At 36.7% G+C, this 24573-nt stretch overlaps 1 protein-coding gene across 2 annotated transcripts in view; it reads left to right on the forward strand.

The window, feature by feature from the left end:
• PGAP1 (post-GPI attachment to proteins inositol deacylase 1) overlaps window positions 1–18005 on the forward strand; it is a 68299-nt gene extending 50294 nt beyond the window's left edge. The window contains exons 23-27 of one of the 2 annotated variants that reach the window (XM_054044294.1): window positions 3926–4061; window positions 4937–4987; window positions 8069–8295; window positions 8756–8860; window positions 10275–18005. In XM_054044294.1, the coding sequence (XP_053900269.1) occupies window positions 3926–4061; window positions 4937–4987; window positions 8069–8295; window positions 8756–8860; window positions 10275–10413 (658 nt within the window). In that variant the 3' untranslated portion in view covers window positions 10414–18005. The remainder of the gene's footprint in view (window positions 1–3925; window positions 4062–4936; window positions 4988–8068; window positions 8296–8755; window positions 8861–10274) is intronic. The other variant, XM_054044295.1, reaches the window with a different exon arrangement.
• The last annotated feature ends 6568 nt before the right edge of the window (window positions 18006–24573 follow it).

The raw sequence follows: 24573 nt of genomic DNA on the forward strand, positions 1-24573 counted from the left end.
AAACATAGCAGTTGTAAGATTGGGAATACTTGGGTGGATGAGATCCTACAATAAACTCCTTTTTATTGATCATCAGGATTTGCCAACACCAAATACAAAAGCAATATAAGGGGCCAGACTGTGGCCTGTACTACAGCCCCAGGTAATGGGACATTAAGGTGTCCCCTTTCTTGCGCTGGCTACCTATATTGCGATTTTGATTTCGGAAAACTGGGAAGACGACAGTGACAGAGTCACCATCTCCTTCCCAGACTGCTCCAGGGGCAGCACAACAACATGCACCCTTGCCCAGGGCAAGCCATAAACTCATAATCTGTTATTAGTGTCTGATACCCTGAATTAGAGAATTGTACAGATACACATTTCAGCGTACAGAAAACATGTATTTTACGGATATATCTGAAAACACTTTAATGTTCAATTTTTATTTATACGTACAGACTATTAAACTATTAGAAGCCTAACAAGACTTTTTGAAAGAACAGAACACTAAATTAGCCAAATTGGATTATATATTTAATCATATTTTAATAGTTTGGCTGTATTCACATAGAAATTAATTTAGTGTTTTAGCTCCAGAAACTTAATCTCTCTACTCTCTGAGCAAAGAGCTGATCCACCAGATGAACCTTTTCTACACATTTGCACTTTTGACATTCCATCAAGTAGGTGTCAATAATGCATATAGTGCACTCACAACCTGTCACATTTCAACTGAGATACTCTTATCACTGCTGAAACCTAATAGAATTTAGCTGAAGTGATAAAGCTGTAACTTTTCAGTTTGAGGATATTTTTATTAGAATCCTGCTATGGATAGATTTCTCTTATAGATGCCCAATTCTTGTTCTATGTTGACTGAACAACGTGACTGCCTGCTAAGTCTGGGAACACTCCAGGTAGGGTAAAGAAATTTAATACCCATGCTCCACAGTTTGCATTGCCTGCCAGTAAATCAATAGATTTCATTCCGAGTTTTGCTGATTTTTTGTTTTGTTTTGTTTTTAAAGACCGGAGTAGTCTAGTCCTGAGGTTTGTGACTAACTATATCTTTCCATGAATCCCTAGAAGGCAATTGAGAGTTGCTGTCTATACTTAAGTGGTGTGCTAAGGCCAGGAGCAGGGGATTTGTGTGTCGGGGCCCTTCTGTAGAATTCTTTCTTAAATACTGTCGGCCAGGGTCCCTGTGTAGCTGTCTTCACTATTTGGACCTAAACCTTTTCAGTTGGAGCAGTCCATATTTTACAGACTCCTTTCCTGTTTAGATTATAATTTTTGCCCACATTGAGTTGAATGGGTGGTTTCTAGATCACTCGGACCAATATTATTTTAGTGACTGTTTTGAAAGAAGCATGATGTCTTGGATGCCTCTAATGGGTGCATTATGGCACAAAGTAAAAATTATAAATGTCCCCTTAGGCGGAGTGCTGCTACTTGGAGAAAAGTGTAGAAGTCCTGTCATCTTAATCCTCCAACACAGCCATCCAATCCATGATCTCTAGCTGTCTTGGCTCCTCTTGTTTGAAATTCCTGTCCATTTGGGCATCCTTCCCCAGGGCCGGTGCAAGGAAGTTTTGCACCCTAGGCAAAACTTCCACCTTGCGCCCCGACACTCAGCCCTGCGGCAGCTCCCCCACCCGCGGCAGCGCCCTCCCCCCCCCCCGGCGGCAGCTCTCCCTCCACCCCCCCCCGGGTAGCCGTGCGGCAATTCCCTACCCCAGCTCACCTCTGCTCCGCTTCCTCCCCAAGCACACTGCTCCCACTTTAATTCTCCTCCCCTCCCAGGCTTGCCAATCAGCTGATTGGCGCCGCAAGCCTGGGAGGCGGGAGAAGTGGAGCGGCCGCTGTGCTGGGGGAGGGAATCTGAGCCGCATGTGTCAGCGTGCCGCCGGCAGCCCAGCCCAGGAACGCTGTAAAAAAAAAAAAATTGGGGGCACCGCTTTTTGGCGCCCCCAAATCTTGGCGCCCTAGGCAACCGCCTAGTTTGCCTAAATGGTAGCACCAGCCCTGTCCTTCCCTCACTCCCCCAATAGACTTCAGATGCTGTTCAGGTTTCTCCTCTGTCTCTTCCAGAATACAAACCTGTTTTCACATTGTGAATACTTTATCTATCCTCCTGATCTGAATCCGTACTGCACATCTTCCATATCAGACTACCTTGGTTCAATTGGAAAACTTTCTCAGTTGATGTTTCTTCCATTCAATCATGTCCTTGTCTCATGTTTAAGTATTACATAATAGAATGTCTCTTCTTTTCTTTTATTTTTTTTAAGAACTAACCTGTTTGCTGTCTTTCTGGTCATTGCGAACATTTAAGTTGTTGAATTCTTGCCTTGTTTCACCCATTCTGTGCCTCAATTCCACTCAGACCAAACATTTTTCTTATTAGGAAATAACATCATGAGTCCTAACTTCAGCTGGTATTTCAAAGTTCAAGATGAACTGTTGATATCTAGCATCTTCTTCTGATCCTCAGAAAATCATTGAGCTTCTTCAGAAACATCCAGTTTTACCAATTAGCACAATGTGTTCAGTTGTACATCATTTCACACCTCCTAGTCAGCCCAGATAGCTTTTGTTTCTATTTTCAGTTTCTGTTCTAAAATTACTATTTTGAAATATTTTTAGCATCAGAATGCCCACTGTATTTCCACAAAGAACATATTTTTCATTAGGATTTTCATTTTTCCATTCACTCATTTTGTTGCTGAAATACCTCCTCTCAGCTGGTTTTTGTAATCTCAAAAACTAATTCTTGACTCTTGGTAATGTCAACTGAATGTCCAAAGAATTGGGATATCTGCTCCTGTCTTTCTGACACTTTGAGCAGGAAATAATCTCTATTTGAGGAAAAATGTGTGTCACAAAGTGAATTTTTTTTAGCACTCTGTTATGGCTTCTGTACTGTCATGTAACACTACATTTCATTAACACTGCTAATAGAAAGCACCATTGTGTATTGATCTAGTACTACAATAATAATAAGCAGATAGAATCAGAAATGTATTGGACTGAAAAGGACCTCGAGAGATCATCTAGTCCAGCCCCTGCACTGAGGCAAGACCAAGTATACCTAGATCATCCTTGACAGGTGTTTGTCTAACCTGTTTTTTAAAACTCCAATGACAGGATTCCAGAACCTCCCTTGAAATCTGTTTCAGTGCTTTTTCACAATTACATCTTCATGTTTGTTCTTATTCAATTCGTGATCCACTATAACTGCCAGATCCTTTTCCGCAGGACTACAGCTTAGCCAGTTATTCCCAGTTATTGGCTTCTCCTTAGGTAAACATGACGATTTAATGATTGATGCAAAACCTAGGCCAGTGTTTTTAAAAATTTTGATTTTCATGCACACAAGAAGTCAGATTCTGAACTATTTATTACATAGAGTCTCAGACACTTAAAAGGCCATGAATTTATTAACTCAAATACCTGACATTCTTGAAGAAATGGAAGTATGAGGTAACAAACTGACAGCTGAAGAGTATTTCAGGCACCGTAATTTGCATGTGATTTGATTGGTTAACAATGTTCTAAACTTGCTTATGGGCCGCTGAGAAGGTAAGCAGTAGCTAGATCAGGGTTTCTCAAACTGGGGGTCGGGACCCCTCAGGGGGTCACAAGGCTCTTGCATGGGGGGTCATGAGCTGTCCGCCTCCACCCCAAACCCCGCTTTGCCTCTAGCATTTATAATGGTGTTAAATATATAAAAAAGTGTTTTTAATGTATAAAGGGTGGGTCGCACTCAGAGGCTTGCTGTGTGAAAGAGGTCACCAGTACAAAAGTTTGAAAACCACTGAGCTAGTTCCTAACATATTACATAATTGATTTAAGTTATTCATGAACCAGAAATCTTTTTCCTTCTATGTAATTGTGGATTTTTGTCTCAGAACTGTAACGGATAGTAATTTTGTCATTGTAGACCCTCTGGACTTCCTAAAGACAGCAAGTTGATGACACCAAGAAGAGCATTTATGGCCATTCTTCTGGTTTTTGTTAGCTGTACCACTTGTGGGGCATTTGCTATATTAATTATCTATCTTCACTACATATTCAAGGTATTAAAACAATAAATAATTGAGTCAATATCTGATTTAAACTCTTTTAAGGTATTTTAATAGTAGATGAATACCAAAGGGAAAATATAGAACAGTTTATGCTTTTCAGGATTTTAAAAATGCCCTAATATGCTTATTTGCAGAAACCTTTAAAATCCATACTTATCTGGTGTGCTTCTTAATCCAATGATACTTTTTAAGTCTTTTACTCATCTGAGCATGTCCTCCTGAAGGAACTACAAACTTAATCTGTTTGTCTCTATTGTAAAGTGATATTAGGCACAGGTGTCTAATGGGGTGAATCTACTTTTCAAACCCAGGTTTATAAAACCAAGGGCCTGGTCTTGCCCCCTTATGGAATTTGAGTAATGGGAAGAGACCTTGATAGGAGGAAAATTCTGCAAAGATTCCATCACTGAGTTTTGCCAAAATTTTTCTGGGGTAGGGAAAGAGGGGACAAACTCCCTGTATTCTGTGATCCACAGGAGGGCTAGGGCCATTTGCATGTTACCTCCATGTTGATACCCCTTCAACACACGCACACCTTTTTGACTGCAGCAGATTCTCTGAAAATAGGCCTCTCTGGTGTATTTTGTTGAGGGATTCTGAGGAAGGCGAAATGGAACTAAAGGAAATGTCAAACTCGGTGGAAAAAACAGAGAAGCTAATACACCCTCCATTCTGAGAACAAGAAAAGGTGTCATAGTACATTTCTGGGGGACATTTCATTACAGCTTCAGTTAAGCTGTGCTCCCAAGGAGCCAAAATATCAGGACAGAAGACTCTAGAGCCAGCACAGTGGTTTGTTTATTTAGGCACTGCAGCTGTTGTGTGTAGAACCTATGTAAAAAATAAACATGTCTGTCTTCTCACAGGTTATCAAGCTACATTCGAATGTAAGAATAGAGCAAAATGTTCTTAATATGGTAAGTCTATTAATACCACAAATGATAGAAAACAATCAGCACCCCTGTACGGGGTTATGTGTTTATCATGTCTCAACAATGTCTGGTGGTAAGCGACATTGACAGCTGTGATTTACCCAGACTTGGTAACTTAAAATGGAAATAAGTTTAGTCGGTGGTTTGGTGACGAGAGGGGGTCTAGAACTAGCACTAGAGGTAATGGCTTCTTTGGTTCCCTGAAGTAGAAGAGGAAAAAGTAGAGACTTCTGAGTAGCCTGTGTCAGCACTGATGTCTATTTTATTCTCATTCTTAAGATCACGGAGGTGATAACCTGAGATTTGATGCTATTGGTAAGAAGCCTTTAATCTTAGGATAGGAAGTAACAGTAATTATTTGTCTAGCTAATTATTTTGGCATTTTCCTGTGTGTAGTTTTCCTTTTGTGTTCCCTGTATATAATAGGGAGAAAATGTTCTTTCTTGCGTCTAATTGTATAGGCTGGTAATAACCTGTGCTCTGCCTGTAAATACTTAGCTCAGGAATTAACCATGGTGGGATACAAGAGGAGAGGTAGTAGGACTTAATTAATAAGGACTTGCAGGCCGGGGGCGGGGAGATATCGACTAAAATTCTGATGGCCAGGAAGCTGTTAAGAATGAATGAAAAACTCAATATTAGACCAGTTTCATGCATGGGGACACTTAGAATATTTTCTGCTTCTTTTCCCATTACTTAACAATAGAAGCTTGGGGTATGTATATTAATATATATGCTCAGAATAGCTACCCATCACTTTCCAAGTTTAGAATTCTATGCCAGGGAAATGAAATAAAATACATCTTTAATTCACTAACCTAAAAGTTGCAATTTTTTCTTGCTTTTTTCTGATTTTCTTCCTGCTGTCTTATTTCTTTCCTTCCATCTCTAATTCATTCTGTCCATCTCTGTAACATTCCCATTTGTCTTCCTTTTTCTTTTATTATTCTCTTTGAAAATCAGCATCCCCTTTCTTTCTTTCATGTTTCACTCCTGCTGCCTGTCTCCAACCCTGCTTATGGTATCTTCCTCCTTTCTCATCTCTGATCTTCACGTAGATTCTTTACTGTCCCCTGTATTCTGTTCTTTTTTCTGCCCTTCCTCCAGAAGCTCCCTGAGGTACCTCCACTCCCCATCCTTGTTCTCATTCCTTCTTGGAGTCCTGAAGCCACTGCTCTAAAAGGAGAGACTGGTTGAATTAGAAGCTTTAAAAGATGAATATTTCTTTTAAAAATGGCCTTTTCAGGGAATCCAAGATGGTGGTCCTTTAACCTTGGCTAGGTCTGGGTAAATTGCAAATCTGTTTATTTTCCTAGATCAGATATGGCACATTGCTATTATGTTAATGGGGTTCTTTATGTTAATTTTAGGGCTGTTGATTACTTGCAGTTAACTCACGCTATTAAATAAAAAAATAATAATCGCGATTAATTGCAGTTTTAATTGCACTGTTAAGCAATAGAATATCAAGTGACATTTATTAAATATTTTTGGATTTTTTTCTATATTTTCAAATATATTGATTTCAATTACAACACAGAGCACAAAGTGTACAGTGTTCAGTTTATATTATTTTTATTACTAATATTTGCACTCAAAAAATGATAAAAGAAATAGTATTTTTCAGTTCACGTCATACAAGTACTGTAATGCAATCTCTTTTTGAAAGTGCAACTTACAAATGTAGATTTTTTTTTGTTACATAGCTGCACTCAAAAACAAAACAATGTAAAACTGTTGAGCCTACAAGTCCACTCATTCCTACTTCTTCAGCCAATTGCGAACACAAACAAGTTTGTTTACATTTATGGGACATAGTGCTGTCTACTTCTTATTTACAATGTCACCTGAAAGTGAGAACAGGTGTTTGCACTTTTGTAGCTGGCATTTCAAGGTATTTACGTGCCAGATCTGCTAAACATTTATATACCCCTTCATGCTTTGGCCACCATTCCAGAGGACATTCTTCCATGCTGATGACTCTCGTTTAAAAAAAAAATGCATTAATTAAATTTTGTGACTGAACTCGTTGGGGGACAATTGTATGTCTCCTGCTCTGTTTTATCCACATTCTGTCATATATTTCATGTTCTAGCAGTCTCAGATGATGACCCAGCACATGTTTGTTTTAAGAACACTTTCACTGCAGATCTGACAAAATGCAAAAAAGGTACCAGTATGAGATTTCTAAAGATAGCTACAGCACTTGACCCAAAGTTTAAGAATCTGAAGTGCCTTCCAAAATCTGATAGGGACGAGATGAAGAACATGCTTTCAGAAGTCTTAAAAGAGCAACACTCCGATGCGGAAACTACAGAACCCAAACCACCAAAAAAGAAAATCAACCTTCTGCAGGTGGCGTCTGACTCAGATGATGAAAATGAACATGTGTCTGTCTGTTCGCACTGCTTTGGATCGTTATCGAGCAGAACCTGTCATCAGCATGGATGCATGTCCTCTGGAATGCTGGTTGAAGCATGAAAGGACATATGAATCTTTAGGTCATTTGGCACATAAATATCTTGTGATGCCAGCTACAACAGTGCCATGTGAATGCCTGTTTTCACTTTCAGGTGATGTGACCAAGAAGCGGGTGGCATTATCTCCTGCAAATGTAAACAAACTTGTTTGTCCGAGTGATTGGCTGAACAAGAAGTAGGACTGAGTGGACTTGTAGGGTCTAAAGTTTTACATTGTTTTAATTTTGAATGCAGGTTTTTTTTTTTACATAATTCTACATTTGTAAATTCAACTTTCATGATAAAGAGATTGCACTACAGTACTTGCAATCGGGGAATTGAAAAATACTATTTCTTTTGTTTTTTTCAAGTGCAAATATTTGTAATAAAAAATAAATATAAAGTGAGCACTGTACACTTTGTATTCTGTGTTGTACTTGAAATCAATATATTTGAAAATGTAGAAAACATCAAAAAATATTTAAATAAATGGTATTCTATTATTAACAGCGCGATTAATTGCAATTAATTTTTTAAATGCTTGATAGCCCTAGTTAATTTATTAGTCTTATCTACTCTACCAAAATTTTATTTTTTTTCTTTACAGGATCCAAAGCATTCAAAAGAAACTTCAGATAATTCCAATAAAGAGACAGTAAAGAACTGTGATTCAGCAGAGACCATTACAGAAGCAGCAGCAGCATCACCCACCACCAGTACAGCTATTGACAATGTTGTAAACAGTCTTAAGATACATGTTACAATCATCAATTTACTCACATGGATTGTGCTACTCAGTTTACCATCTTTAATTTATTGGTTTAAAAATCTCAGGTAACCTTTAAGCTGCCAGGAAAAAAAAAATCAGCATTATAGTTTGCTTAGTACTTATCTTCCAAACAGCTGATGATTCAAAATTACAAAGCTTTCTCTGACTATTAATATTACTTTATAGTAGCACTCAAAGGCTCTAATCGAATGATTTAAATAACAGGTATCCGTACACATCAGTTTTGTATAATGGTTTATGGTTAGCTATTATGTAAATCAAATTATATGGTAAAGAGACTTAATTCATAAGGGATTTACAGGCAGGGCCGAATCTTAGCTCCCCGTGATTTACACTGAGAATGCTTCCACCCTAATTTCTTTCATTCATATGGGATTAGCTATTCCCATGTTGCCAGGCTGTCCTTTTGATTGTTTAACTTCTGTGTGGTTTATAGTGGTTCAAAGAAAAAAAAAAAGGGGCGGGAATAATATGCTGTCTTTGCACAATTTGCTTATTTTGTAGGTACAATATTAGACTTGATCCTGATCCATGTAGAACTACGGCTATTATTCTTGTATCCACTTTGGGAATTCTCATGAATTCAAGTACTACTAAAGTAAAATCAAGGTATGCTAGCTAATCCTCTATTATTAATTATTTCCAGTCCTCTTGTAGACCATATAACTGTCTTAATGTTTAATTCTTACTCTTGAGTCCTTTTTTCACTTCTGTGGTTAAATTTGATTTGTGATACACATATATTTAACTGGTAACCTCTCATTAACATTCATGACATTTGTTTTATAAAACCTTGAAATGGAGAGCCAGGTATCTGAGTGGATATCTTTTCAAACTACATTTAAAAATTGACACAGATCAGCTATAGTTTAGTCAAATGCAGCAGATCACTTGTGTTCACCAACCAGGACATGAATGTAATATTGATTTGACACCTAAACAATCTGTCAGATCAAGAACTTCTTATTTTTTTAGCTTTCCATTCAGACCTTATTGAATCCTTCAGACCTTTATTCTTAGCAGGTTATTGTGAGTCTAAGGCTTTGTGTACATGGGCAAGTTATATCTGTATAAGGTAAAGATGTGAATTTAAGCTCCCACATTGTTGCACTGTGTTAATTCCCTGAATGGACACTTATTCTGGGATAAGAATGTCTTTTTCTGGTTTACTTTATGTTGCTTTGGAAGATGTTCAAGTTAAACTTTAAAAAAATCAGCTCTTATTCCAAAATTAGTGTCTCCACATGAGGGAGTTGCATCATATAATTAGGGCAGGATAACTGGAAAAAATTCCCATTTATTTTTAATAAAAAAATTTCATGAAAAACTTAGTGCACATGAATCATCTACTTCTAAATGAAAATACTTTGTTGCACAAAATAGCACAGTGTGAATAGTCAACCTAGCCTTTAACAACAGAGTGAAGCCCTCCATAAATGGTTTCAGTTGACAATGCTAGTAGATGAAGTCCTTTCTTTATCCAGAGTACAGGTATAGTGCAGAGAGCCACAGCACAAAGTTTTCCAAATTACCCATTACACATTAAAATTAATACATTCTTCTTAAAAGCAAGTGCAACAGTGTGTTTGCACCAAAATACCTCTGTCCTTTCCAGGCCCATTAGAACTTTTGGCTTCTATGCAAAAGCTATCAATTAGTACCAATTGTTTAAAGTGCTGTAAAACATCAAGCATGTTTTTTTCTTTATGTGTAAAACAATTATAGAGCATTTATTTTTAAATACTATTTTTCCAAATATTAAAAACATGCACATTAAGGTGGCTTTAAAATTTTTGTTTTGTTTTTTGTTAAGATTATTTTTAGCCTTCATGTTGTATATTCTTGCTTTTAGATGAATAGCCTTAATGGGGAACAGGTAACTTCTTTAAATGAAAATCACAAAACCTTAAAATCAATACATCTTTCTTAAAATCAAGTTAAACAGTGTGTTTGCACAACTTTGACTCCTGCTATATGGCTTGCAGTTACAAAAATGGTAAACTGTTTTTCTCTCTTCTCACAGTAAACTGTCAAAAATTGCAGCGCAACTTCCTCTTCCTTTGTCTGTAGCTGTGGTGGCCTTTGGACCAATGCATTTATACAGAGTACCATACTTTGTAATCTGTTCTCTTCTTCTACATGTGTTATGTTGTATTGTGTAAATCTTTAGTTTCCCAAATGAAATCGGAAAAGCAGTGTGGCCCAGAAATGGATGCTGGAAAAAAATGTCAAGTTGAACAAAGAAATGTCCAGATCAATGTAACCGCTAATCAACATCATTTGGAGAAGATGACAGAATTGTGAACAGTTCTTGTGAAGTTTGGGGTGTTTGGGAAATCTCAGAAACCTGCTTGTGGTGTTAGTCTACTAATTGAAAAATTGATGGGAGAATTGCAATATTTCTCTGGACACAAAAAATCTCTTTTCTTATTAGCATAACACTTCAGTGTTCTAGATTTTAGTAGGCAGACCATTCTGTATCCACACTGCAGATATTTTGATATTTCTGTTGACACTTGGCTTTCTGTTGAAACACGTTTACCCTCCTGTGTGTATGTATTGAACCTACATCTTGTTCTTGGGTTTTAAAATGTGATGGTTAAAATTCACAAATGATTGAAAGTGCACTGTATCACAAAAACGAAATAGCCAAGAATACTTTTAATCATTTTATGCCACAGTAACAAGCTGTCACAATTTTCTTTTCTTGTATCTATACAAAGTAGAATGTATTTTATCTACTGATCTGTTAATTTCTAACAAATCAAACATTTTTATCAGTGTCTGTGGCACATTTGTGTGATTTATTGAAAGTGTTGGTGGCTTATAAACTTTATCTTTTGTAAGAGTGATAAAAACTATATATATACTCTGTTGCTTTCTATTCAGGAAGGATGTCATAGATTCATACACAATTTCTGTAATGTTGTTTTAAAACATTGACAAATGCTGAAAAAAAAACGGTGCCAGAATTTCAGTAATAGTGGGAAATACTGACCATAATAATCAGCTCTGTAAAGTAGCATCTTATTGCCTCGATCCTAAAGTGACTGGCATTATTAAAATATCTAAGGCAGATATCTGTAATGTATGGGAAATCTCTTCCTTGGTACTGTATAAGTGTTTTAAAACAAAAGAAACAAAAATTGTGTCCATCAAGCTAAAATGATCTATAGTCCTTGTAAATCTGATTGGTTGATTCTAAACAGGGATGGACTGTCTACTCATTTCTGTGTGTCTTATCTATCTCTAGTATTTCTGAGGCACCGATCACCTTAATATCAAAGCACTGATCCTATCTGATAGCTCCTTTTTTCTGATCTTCTCTTCTTACGAATAGTTTGAGGAAATCCAGTACCTACAGTCAAGTTACAGCATATGCTCCATGCAGCAGTAGAGCCTAAATCCATTTGTTCTATTGTATTGCATCATTCTTGCCTGAAGTGCCTCCGTTAATTCTGGCTTGTTTTTAAGAGTCATGTAGTTGAGCTGGCTGGGAAGACTCTGTAAGTTTATGCAATGACTTTCCAAACTGAAAGTGTGAGGTGACATGACGAACTGCAGCACCTTAATTTTTGTCAGCTCATAAACAAGCCAGCAGTCCAAGCTATCCGTGAACCCTTAAGACTGCTTTAAGTATAAGATAACAGTAGCTACCTGTGTCACCATCACTGTTATCAGTAATGTATATGCTGGTTTTCTAATCTTAACACTTATATAATGCTAGGCTATTCATAGCTTTTGTAAATCAGAAAAGGTCTTTGAACAAACTACACTCTGAAATTTGATTTCTACCCAAATGTATGCTACAGTATGTATGTATATGACACAAACACTCATAATATGCTGTGTGTGTATTTATAGCCAAATTCTGCAGTCCTTTATCCTAAAACCTCATATTCAAATATAGAGTAGAGTAATAATATTTCTAGTTTAGGATGATTGTGTAACAAGAGAGAGTTGCAGAGCCATGTAGAGTTCTCTTTTAGCCATTACAATCAAGGGAAAGTATCCTAGGTTGGTCTTCCTTGCTGCATATTGTACTGTGCTTCTAGCATCGGGCTTGATTTTTGCTACCCTGACCACTGAGTAATACCTTATTCTGCAAATAGATCCATTTACACTATTGCAGTGGTTAGATATCCTCACTGTTAAATATTTACTTCCTGTTTGAACTTTGCTAATTTAACTTTTTTATGTCCTGGTTTGCTAAATAAGACAGGCCATAAATTATTCTTGTTGCTGTTCTTCAAATCCCCTCTAGTTTTTTAACACCCTTTTTAAAGTATGGACACCAGAATTGGCTACAGTATTTCAGCAATGGTCTCACCAGTGCCTTATGCAAAGGTCAAATCACCTCCTTCCCTGTTCGTAAAACACTTTGTGAATGAGGAGAATAAAACCTGTCTTTCGGCTTATTTCTGTTGATTATAGCCTTCTGTGGGTACATATGAAATTTTTATTTTATAAACTGCCATCTACATAGCATAGGTTAAGACATTATGAAAACTAGAATAAAATGTTACCCTATTTTAAGTAAACTATTCATTAAATAGCAAATATAGAAATGTATTTTTACTGCTTTTAGGACCTAAATGTCTCAAAATGAGAACTGATGGAAGTCAAACCCAGAATATTACTGTGTTTTTCTAAGACAAACCTCTGAGCTGTTGCTATCCCAAACCACCGTCATGGGGTATGGATGGAACACCTTTCATGTTAGGTAGAAATGACAACTTTCTTGCGTTTATTAATGGTGTAATTTATATAGCAATGTTGTTTAACCATATTGGTACCAGGGATTAGAGAGACAAGGTTGGTGACGTATTATCTTTTATTGGGCCAACTTCTGTTGGTGAAAGAGACAAGCTTTCAAGCTTGACAGCTAAATCAGCCCTGACACTCTGAATACCTTTCCCAGATCTAAAGAACAGCTCTGTGTAGCCTGAAAGCTTGTCTCTTTCACCAACAGAAGTTGGTCCAGTAAAAAAAACAATATCTTATCTACCTCGTCTCTCTAGTTTATACAGAGCAGTACCTTTTCTCAAATGAGATGATGATACTCTTAGGATTCCCATACAGCAGTCTCAGGCTGAGTGTGTTTTGCAGATCTGTTAAAATCTTTGGTCTAGATTTTCAAAAGTGACCAATGATTTTTGGATGACCAACATGGAATTCTTTTTAGGGACTTAATTTTTCAGACTGTGCTGAGCACCGACCCTCTGCAAATCAGGCTCCTTTAGAGGTGTGTATATATATACGTTTGTTTCTATTAATGCAGGTTTAATTTTGCTTGCCTCTGTTGCTTTCTAAAAAAAAAAAAAAAAAAAAGACACGCTGTTTCATATGGTATAAAGCAGTGTTTCCCAAACTTGGGACGCCGCTTGTGTAGGGACGTACTGGCTGCTGCTTCCAGAAGCTCCCATTGGCCTGGAGCAGCGAACCGTGGCCAATGGGAGCTGCAACCGGCAGGACCTGCGGACGCGGCAGGTAAACAAACCAGCCCAGCCCGCCAAGGGCTTTCCCTACACAAGCGGCGTCCCAAGTTTGGGAAACACTGGTATAAAGAATACACTTTTTATTAAATTTCAGTTTATTTTTCTTTTAAAGATCCTATGGGTTGGAATGAGAGTCCTTATATTTAAAATGGGGAATAGGGGTAGAACCAATAATCTTTTAAACCAGCACGAATTTAAGTGCTCCCTCTGTAAGGGAATCAAGTTGACTCTGTGAATAATGGTAAATGTAGCTCTAATACCTTATAAATATACCGTGTTCCAATATTTATGAAACAATTCTGAGCAGATATGTAGAATATGTTTTTAAAAATTTCATTGGATTCAGTTTCCAGTTTATTCTTGTAATTTAGCCTACATTCTCCTCTCCTATAGTCAGATGAGAGAAAGCAGTCTGAAAACGGAGTTATCTTGTGATATTTTAGGGGCAGTCTCCCTTCTCAGGGTGAAGATGGTTGTTGACATATAGGGGAATTAGGACCAAGGAATTAGCCTACCACAGGAAAATCGTGTCCTGCAAATTTAATAGACTAGGGACTCTCACCCCCTTGACAGCAGGTCACTCAGGAGCCATGCTGTCTTCTAACTCCTGTTCCCTGTCTCTGATGGGAATAAAAGCTGCAGGGAGGGTATTAATATGCAATATTAGTTGATTGCACGTTTCCAAATGGATCTGTCAGATTTGGATTGGTGCATGCCATGTATAGAGCAAATGTTCCTTAGCTGTACTTCAAAATCCATTCAGTGTAAGAATCCTTAAGTGTGCTTTTTGGCTTGTTTTTATAAGTTTTCAGAAACAGAATCAAAAGCAGGACAGGAACACAGTAACAAAATTAAGTAACTTTAGTTAAAATACAGTAAAATCAATATTTTGCAAATGGGCTATAACTAGAACTTTTTAGTAAGGTGTCCCCAGAATAAAGTCCAGTATCATCAGTTGTTCTTGACTTGATGTGTATTGTCTTTCTTGTCACTGTGACCAAGCATGCAGGTTTTTTCTGCACTGTCTTGTCCCCCTGCAATAATTAGTATCTGCTCCGTAGCTTCCAATTCATCATGTGACCATAATGTGTGATGATGGAAAGGAGAACTCGTACCACTTCTGTTGTTAGCTGGGTCTTTTCGAACCAATGTACCTCAAAATTGAATTAATATTGCCCACAAGGAGTGGTATCATAATTATTCAAAACAAAACTGGACTTCTGCAAGTCGGGTGTCAGCATCATCCTAAATAGGGCTCTGTGTGTGTGTGTGTGTGTGTGTGTGTGTGTGTGTGTGTGTGTAGGGTTGTTTTAAAAATAATTGTGTTAACTGGAGTTTCATTTAGAATTATTTTTAATATTCAGCACAGTTCAATTTTTATCATTTATGGAGCTGATTGAAATAGCAAGCTATTGCACATTGCAAAATGAATGATATAGCAATACAGCACTGAGAAATAAACTAAAAAAATTATGTTTATAACACAAAGTAGGAGAACTTGGGAGCGCTATGTGATTAAATATAATGGAGCATCTGCATGGAACAGAACAAAATGTAAGTTAACCCAGCCGGGCTACAGATGAACAGTCATATTAAAAGTTGCTGTTGAACAAAAATCACAGTCTTGATAATAACATGAATCAGATTTATATATTTTATTTAAGGGTTTAAAAAGTTACTGCTTTTTATCATTACCATTCTTGATACAAAGTCTATTTTTTCTGTTCCATTGCCAGTAATAAACACCTCAAATGCCAAGTAACAATTAATTTATTATATTTAATAGCTTTTGATATATCTGCTTTCTAAATGTTGACAGAAGAGTATAAATACAGTTTTAGTGTCTGTGAACAGATTTAAACATTCATGAAGAACATATCTGATGACCAGATGTCTTTCAGTAAAATGATGAGAGATTACTTGCATATTTTGACCTCAGTCTTGCTTGTGGTGAGAGAAAAGAGAGTGGACATTTTATAGATATAAAATCCTGCAGCTTAATAGAACTGCAATGTCCTTTTCTGAGTATGTATTTATATAATAATACTGCTGCTGCTGTTATAAATTGTTAAACTACTAGAGAGCTGTTAACCACAAAACAGCCTAAAATCTTGAGATTTGATTTATATTTCATGTTAAATGTTAGACATTTGTTCAGTTTTAGTGTTAGATTTTTTACATTCCATTTTTGGAAAATAAGTGAGCTAGTTTATATAACACTTAGCACTGTGTTGTAAACTGTTTTAAAAAGTTCATTACCTTAGTAAAACATGCACATTTGCCACCAAAGCTATATGTAACTGTTATATACCTCTTGATGTTTGTGCCGATGACCTACATTTAATAGACAAATACATACTGGACTAAATAAAATCAAGTTTTCCTACTTAATTTTTTTTAAAACCTGGAACTTTAAGCTAGCATTCAAAATGAATAAGTATTTAAAATCTTTCTTTGAAAACCTTTTAGAATGGTAGTACTTTGATATATTAATAATGAAAGAATGCAAATCAAAGTTCTTCTTTTAAAGAGTTCTATGTGTTTTAAAGCTTAAACTAAATAAAATGTATAAATTTGTACCTTGGAAAACCCTTACTACAGTATTTCTGTTTTCTAATAATTTTTAAATTACTTTAGAAAAATTCGGCAGCCTTTCTTTAGTCAGGCAAATCTGCCTAGGCCCCCAATTCTGCAAGGTACTTAAGCATGTGCCTACCAGAATTGAGGCCTAAGAAAGAACTGTGATATTTGGCCCTTTATTTGGATTCAGACTTAGGGCTTGATCCTGCAAACCCTTACATAGGTAGTCCTGACTCATGAGTAATCCCACTTTACACTCTGATCTTGCAAGCATATCTGCATGGGCACAAGACCTGACTGTGTGGAGCTTCTTGCAGGATCAGGACCATAGTCTATAAGGGTTTATGTCAGTAAAGGTTTGCAGGATCATTACCTAACCCTAAGGCATATTTGTGCAAACACTGTCAAGCGTTGTGTTCACAGTAATAAGTGATATAACTAGCATCTTAAGTTTATGCAGGATCGGTCCATTAGAAATCAGTGTTTTGAAGCTTTGTGTATTCATCAAAATACCAACAAGTGAGAAAATGTTTGTATTTACTGTAAATCTGAAAAAAATGTATGAAGCATTTTGATTTTAAGTTTTTTATTTCTATTGCAGTGTTTGACTATTAACAATTTTATTCTGGTGAAAATCAAAACTTTAATATTCAATTATGTAACTGCAGTTTGAGAACAATATTGGAGATACTTCAGTAACTGACAACTATAACATTACAGCACTCTACAAAGAATAAAAATGACACACACAATTAGAATGCCAAACCAAAATGAAAATGACATAATATTTTCTCACTGTGATTTAAAGCATGTAGTTTTGTGGGGCAAAACATTGTGCCTTAAACAATTAAATGAATACACTGCAGTTCTAGCCTGTAAACGTCTGTAGCCTCTGATTACATTGTGAAAGTCCATATGAAGTTGGCCAAAGAATTTTTTTTTAAGTATGGATCATAACTGCAACTTGATTGAGTAGCAGGAGAAAGGGGGATGTTAGTTTCTTACTCTTCCTGTGTTAGCTGTGGCATTCTTGGAGGCCTCCACTATTTTTAAATACAACTAAATTTTCTTTACATTGGTTGCTTTGAATCCAAACCTTAAAATCAGGAAATTCAGAATTGTTGTTTACATTTAATTCCTGAACTCATTCACACACACGCGCACACACACACACACACAGAGTAGCAAGACGTATAAGCCTCAGGTGTGTGTCTTGGCTTTCGTTGCTTTTTGTGTCACAATCCTAATCTTCTATAGAAATTAATTGTAATCATATTAAGATTTTATTTTTTCCTCTAGAAACCTTACCGAAAGCTGTAAAGATCACAGAAAGTATTGTATTTAACAATGAATAGTTAATATCTCGGCCTATTTAAAAGCAAAAGGGTATAATACTGTAGTTGCCCCATAAGCATTGTATAGTGAATTATATTTCTGAAGAAAAAAATAATTATTTTACATATAACCTGCAAAGGGCTTTAAAAAATAGACATGCCATATTTTGGATCCTTCTGTTACATTAAAGCCTTTCAGATCCTTTTATTGTTAATGTTCGTATTTTATTTTATTTTATTTTATTTTATTTTTTAAGACTATGAGGACAGTCAAAAGACTGTGGCTTTTCTGGCTCTTGCAATAGGACTTAATGGATATCAGAAGATTGTTAACCCTCACTTTTTAATTGAAGGGGCAGGGATGTTGAATCTAGAACAAAGATGCCCTTTCTTCAAAATGTTAAATAGTCATTGGACTTGGAAACTTATTTTTATTAATTCCTGTTTAAATGGTGTGAGTAAAAATCTTCTCCTATCAGTCACTCAGCTTTCACTCTCTTGACTCTTTAGCTGTTGTCATTTTGCTAGTTCCAATCATTGTTCCTTTCCAGGCTAGCCAAAACCTGAATTTCTAATATGAAAAACCTTTTAAAAAACAAAACAAAACACTACCACATACCAATGTTGAGAGCACCTTTATACATCATAACCAAAAAAATTGAACAAGCCCAATAATTTTTGTTTCCTTTGCAGACCATCTTTTAGATTCTCCTCCAAATGCCATGATGGACTCTTGCCCCTGCAAAATATCAGTTCATACTGTTTTAAAGTACACCTCTACCCTGATATAACGCAGTCCTCGGGAGCCAAAAAATCTCACTGCCTTATAGGTGAGACCCCGTTATATCAGGTTTGGTACGGTACAGCAAGAGCCGCTATGCCGTGCTGGACTGGACCGGCTTCCCCGGCGGTGATTTAAAGGGCCCGGTGCTCCAGCCACTTCAGGGAGCCCCGGGCCCTTTAAATCACCGCCAGAGCTCTGGTAGCAGGGCTCGGGTGGTGATTTAAAGGGCCCAGTGCTCCACACGAATTCGGATATAATGCGGTAAAGCAGCGGGGCTCGGGTGGAGCTTTAAAGGGCCCGGGGCTCCCCGCTGCTTTACCGCGTTATATCTGAATTCGTGTTCTATCGGGTCTCGTTCTATCGGGGTAGAGGTGTAATTATGAGAGCTCTTAAAAATGTTGGAAACCGTTTTGGAATTTTTATAATTTCCAAACAGCCTAATTGACTTTTTTGTAAAATTTTTCTTACGGTTTCAGATCTTCTATGGTCAGTTTAAACCTGGTGTGAATGTTTTTGGTGGAGTTAACCCCAACAGTTACAAGTTTATAGAGACTGTTGACAGGGTCTTAATTAAAGTTGTGTGAATGTTGCGGTTATCAGTTATCATTCTTTATAAAAATGATTGTAATTGAGTTCTCAAATACATCTTATGCAATATATGATAAATATACTTAGGGCCTGATCCTGTGAGGTGCTGAACACTCCTTGAAAGATGTTGAGTACCTTACTGAAATCAAAGAAAGTTGAGAGCTCTCACCATCTCGCAATGTTGTGCTCTTGGAGACACATCCTTTTTCTATTGACATTATATTTGAACGGGAACTCGTTTGGGACCTTCATGTACTGTGTGAAGTGTCTATTCTCTGCAGTATGTACTCCAAATTTAATTTTTACTTGTCTTTTCCACACAAATGTGCATGAATTTTGGAGTATCTTGTCCAGCATTATATACTGTATTAAAAACACATCTTATTTTTTGTATATAATTTTTGTATGGTACACTAACACTTGCATTAATATAAATGGTTGTAATTCACAAAAAGTGTCACTTATTAGTCATACTGTGTGCAGAGTGTTGTGAATGTTGTTACCTGTATTTTTACCTATGCTATTGGGCATAGTGGTGAACATTTGCCTTTGGTCTTTGCTCAGGTATTGATGGAGCAATTTAGTGCTTTTCTTTCTAAATTGTAATACTTGGTATTCTAAGTATTCAAAAGGTAAAATAAAAACAGTGAACAAAAAAAGCATGTGTATTAATAGCATTACTTGGGGAATTTTATAATTTGTTTGTTCAGACCTAAAGAGTACATGGCTTACTTGGGACTCAGGAAGCAGTAATTATACTCCATTTAGAGTAGATTCCAAAATGTTAATTTATGCTTAGTTAGTAGGCACGCATCATCTGCCTAACTCTTATAAGGGAAAATATAATAAACTGAGATGATGCTTGCTGAAAAATCTAACTATTCTTTCCTCACCTCTAGTCTGTCTTCTTTCCCAAACTGTTAATATTGTTTTGTCACAATTTGGTAGGTTCTCATTCAGTAGGTATTCTGGCTCCCTGACAAACTGGAATTGGAAGTGGGTTAGGAGAAGCAACTCCTAAAGAAGGTAGGGTATGGGGTAGGAGCTCCTAACCACTGGTACAGTGGGGAGACAACCCTCTCTTCCTCATCCCCCCTTTAACCCTCAGACCAGGGGAAGGGTATTGGATCTCATCAAGGGTGCTGGGACCAGGTTAATGGGATGGGGAGCTGTCTGCATCCCTTCACACGATGGAATGGAATACAAAAGGAGGATGACTGCACTGGGCACACCATTGCCGAATAGTTCCCAGATATGTTACTTTCAGATGATCAGATATGTTACCTAACAAAGTTTCAGCCTAGTTAAACCACATTCCTGGTGTTTTATCTTTCTGCTCTCTCCAGGACACCACCTGGTCTGGTTTCTTTTCTTTTTTCCCCCATGATCATTGCTCAAGAACAGTTGGGGTTGGTGGGTTTTTTTTGTTTTGTTTTGTTTTTTCGTTTGGATTTGGATTTCATTTCTATGTATCAATCTGCAATCCCTGTTCAGACTTCATTTTCTTAATGTAATGCATTTGATTATCAGAGTATCTCATAACAGCTTTTTCTGATTTGAACTTGGTGAATGCATTTCTGGGATGTCTCTCTCACATAAACAAAGTGAAAAGGTTTAATTAAAAGGTAGTTTGTTTTTGGTTTTATTTGGGGTATTTTGTTTGGATTTTATGGTGTTCCAATGGGGGGGTTAAAGATATAAAGAAGTGACTTGCTAAAGGCTGATCATCTGAAAGTGTTGCCTTAGTTTAAGGAATTGTTATCTAACTTGAGTGAAGTTTGATTCAGATACACATTAATATTCATATTATAATGTACAGTGTATTTAATTAACAATCTTCAGTTTGGCAGGGATGTGTCTATTTAGATAGGGTTGCTGAGAAAAGCAGAATCTGAATTTAGACACATTTGAAGTGGCACATTTTGATAGCTGGAAAGCATTTGTGAAGCCAACCACTGTCCTCATAGAAGGATGTAATTTTGTCTAATGAGTATAATTGCACTAATAGTACTCAATTCTGAATGTGTACTATTTATGTCTGAGTTTACTTCACTGAAAAGGTTGCAGTTGAATTATCTTTCAAAAATATGCTTTTGGCCAAAAAAGAGTCCCAGTATTGAAGCCAGTGCTAAATCTGTTCACACTTCATTTTGGCTCAGTAACAAACATAATTTCAGATAAAAGATTATTGAATTAAAAAGAGAACCTTCAACAAGGATAAAATAATTGACTCTCTCATGTTTGTGCCTACATCATCAGCCACCCAATGTTCATGGTTTCTGTTAAACTCAGTTATATGGAGCATAGGCTCCTCCAGAAGCAATGTAATTTTTGAAAATTCACATTCGTTCTCAGCATATTTACTAGTAGAATATATTGAGAGTGTCAAAAATACACTTTTAGGAGAAATATTTCACTCCCTACTGAAATACTTTAAAAAATTAAATAGAAATAGGGGAATGAAGATGTATAAGCAACTTGGTATGCAAACGATCATGAAGATTACATATTTGTACAAGACTTTCAGATTAGGAATATACTTCCAGGACTCAATTTGATCAAAATCTTTGTTCTTCAAACTATCTCTAATATCTTCAAATTCACTGAAGCTTTCATTTCTATGTACCAATAAGATATCTGCAATCCCTGTTCAGACTTTCATTTTCTTAATGTAATGAATTTGATTATCAGAGTATCTCATAACAGCTTTTTCTGATTTGAACTTGGCAAATGTATTTCTGGGATGTCTCTCTCACACACAAAGTGCAAAGGTTTAATTAAAAGGTAGTTTGTTTTTGGTTTTATTTGGGGTATTTTGTTTGGATTTTTTTTTTTTTTTTTTTTGGCGTTCCAACAGTCTTGCCACATTCTCGTGCAGCAGACCGATTCTCTGAATTTCTGGGGTTATATTAGTAGGACCCATAAAGTGAAACTACATTTTCAACGGCTACTCTCTCTGCTCTAAAAGCAGTCTGCCTACTCCAACAAAGCATTGATGTCTTTTTGATCTGTCTGATCATGTGATCCAAGTACAACTGAGTCTGAGAACTCCTCTGTGGGGTCACCTTGGCTATTGGACTCCTTGCTTCTTTGTAGGGCATAGTGTGGTTCAGTACAAAAGACAACTTCTTGACAGATTTTTGCAGCTTATTTAGGATTTTTTTATTTGTTCAGATGGGACCTGATTTCATCACAAAAGTGTTATGGGAAGGCAGAGTCAGAAGAAATGCATCAAGTCTCCTTTTTCCTTCCCATAGTTCCAGCAGAGGTTTTACTCATTTAACTACAGAGCTATATCCCCTACTCAGAAAGAATCATCGTGGGGTATATACAAGAACAGTAGGTTAAACGTAAGTAGACTCAAAGTCTAAGGTTAAAGCATTATGTATTGTCAACTACCCTTTGCAAATTTAAAATATAATCAAAATTTAATTTACATTCCTTTATAACATGGATTACTCTTTGAAAATTAGCATTCATCAAATTTAAATTATTTGATTTGTTTTGTTTTACATTTTAAAAAGTACATTAAACTAATCAACATAATTCTTGAGCTGTCCATACAATAATAAGCAGCCTGTTCAATAACAGATGCCCCGAAGTATCTCAAATTATCAACCCACCTCTTTCTTCTGTGGCAAAGGGGAAAAATAGTGACACATATATGCAAAATATTCATGCTTTAAAATATTCTTCAGTTTTAAGGTGCAGGCATAGAATCATACAAGTGTAGGACTGGAAGGGACTTCAGAAGGTCATCTAGTCCAGCACCCTGAATTCAAGGCAGGACTAAGTAATAAACCATTCTTGACAGGTGTTTGTCTAACCTGTTCTTAAAAACCTCCAATGACGGAGATTCCACAATCTCCCTAGGCAATTTGTTCCAGTGCTTAACTAACCAGACAGGAAGTTCTTCCTAATGTCCAACCTAAACCTTCCTTGCTGCAATTTAAGCCCCTTGTTTCTTTTCCTATCCTCAGAGGTTAAAGAGAGCAATTTTTCTCCCTCCTCCTTGTAACAATCTTTTATTTAGTTGAAAACTGTTAGGTCTCCCCTCAGTCTTCTCCAGACTAAACAAACCTAGTTTTCTAACTCTTTCCTCATAGATCATGATTTCTAGACCTTTAAGCATTTTTGTTGCTCTCCTATGGACTTTATACAATTTGTGCACATCTTTCCTGAAATGTGGCACCCAGAACTGGACACAATACTCCAGCACAGAGTAGAGCACTCTGGGATAGCTCCCAGAGGCCAATACTGTCGAATTGCATCCACACTACCCCAAATTCAACCCAGCAAGGTCGATTTCAGCGCTAATCCCCTCATCAGGGAGGAGTACATAAATCGATTTTAAGAGCCCTTTAAGTTGACAAAAATGGCTTTGTCATGTGGACGGGTGCAGGGTTAAATTGATCTAATGCTGCTAAATTCGACCTAAACTCGTAGTGTAGACCAGGGCTAAGACCCAATGAGGCTTTGCTTTAGCTGACCATAGAAGCAGCTATTTTCTCCTGGTCCAGGTACTGAAAGTTTTTATGGGATATTTTTGACTCTGATTATATTCTTGTTCTTGAAATGAAATGATTTTAGTTCACAGGCCAACATAAAATATGTAACAGCATCTCCTTCCGCTCCCCTCATTGCCAAAACAAACCACTAGATAGCTCTTCAAGTCTGAGACAAGTGATACCTTTGGACTCGTCCTGTTGCCATTAAAGTCAGAGAAATTTGCATTGTCTTATACAACAGTAGGATCATCCACAATCAGGGAGTGGTAGGAGTACAAATGTGAGATATTAGGTTAGAAAGCTAAATTACAGTACAGGAGTTGATTAATACAGAAGAAGTAATGGGCAATTTCAGATGTTTATAATGGACATAGAAATTAAAAAGATTTTTTTCAACACATCATTCAATTATTGTATTAGTCATATTCAATTTAATCTGCAGCCAGTATATCATGTAGATAAGATCCCCACATTATAAGATAATAAAATAAAACACCTAAAATTGCTTCTATTCTGAAGAACTATCTAGATAGTATATGTTTTTGTCTGTTCATTTGTGGGGCTTTTTGAGTGAATGCAGACAGAAAAGCAATAATGGCTTCTACAGCAGCAGGTCCTAAAAAAAATGAGATGAACAGTATATACTTTTTCAGGACATATCAGAAATGTTTTATTTTTCCATGTTACTTCTAATTATTTTTCTCACTTGCTTATATTTTTAAAATATTATTATTTGTATTACAGTAGTACATAGAGGCCTCAACAGAGGGGAGGGCCGTGTGGTACAGATGCTTAGCAAAAGCCAATCCCTGCCTGAAGCCCCTACAATCTAAATAGATAAGACAATCCCCAGGTTACAGACAGGGAAGTGTGGCACAAAGATTAAGTGACTTGCCCGTGATCACATAGGAAGCCAATGGCAGAGCCAGACATTCAATCCAGATCACCGGAGTTCCAGGACTGAGCTCTCTTAATCGAGGAGCAACAGTGTTTTTTTTTTTTCATGCAAGGTGGCCAGTTAACTTTTTTT

The sequence above is a fragment of the Malaclemys terrapin genome, chromosome 11 (assembly GCF_027887155.1).
Source record: "Malaclemys terrapin pileata isolate rMalTer1 chromosome 11, rMalTer1.hap1, whole genome shotgun sequence".
In the NCBI taxonomy this organism is placed as follows: domain Eukaryota; kingdom Metazoa; phylum Chordata; order Testudines; family Emydidae; genus Malaclemys; species Malaclemys terrapin.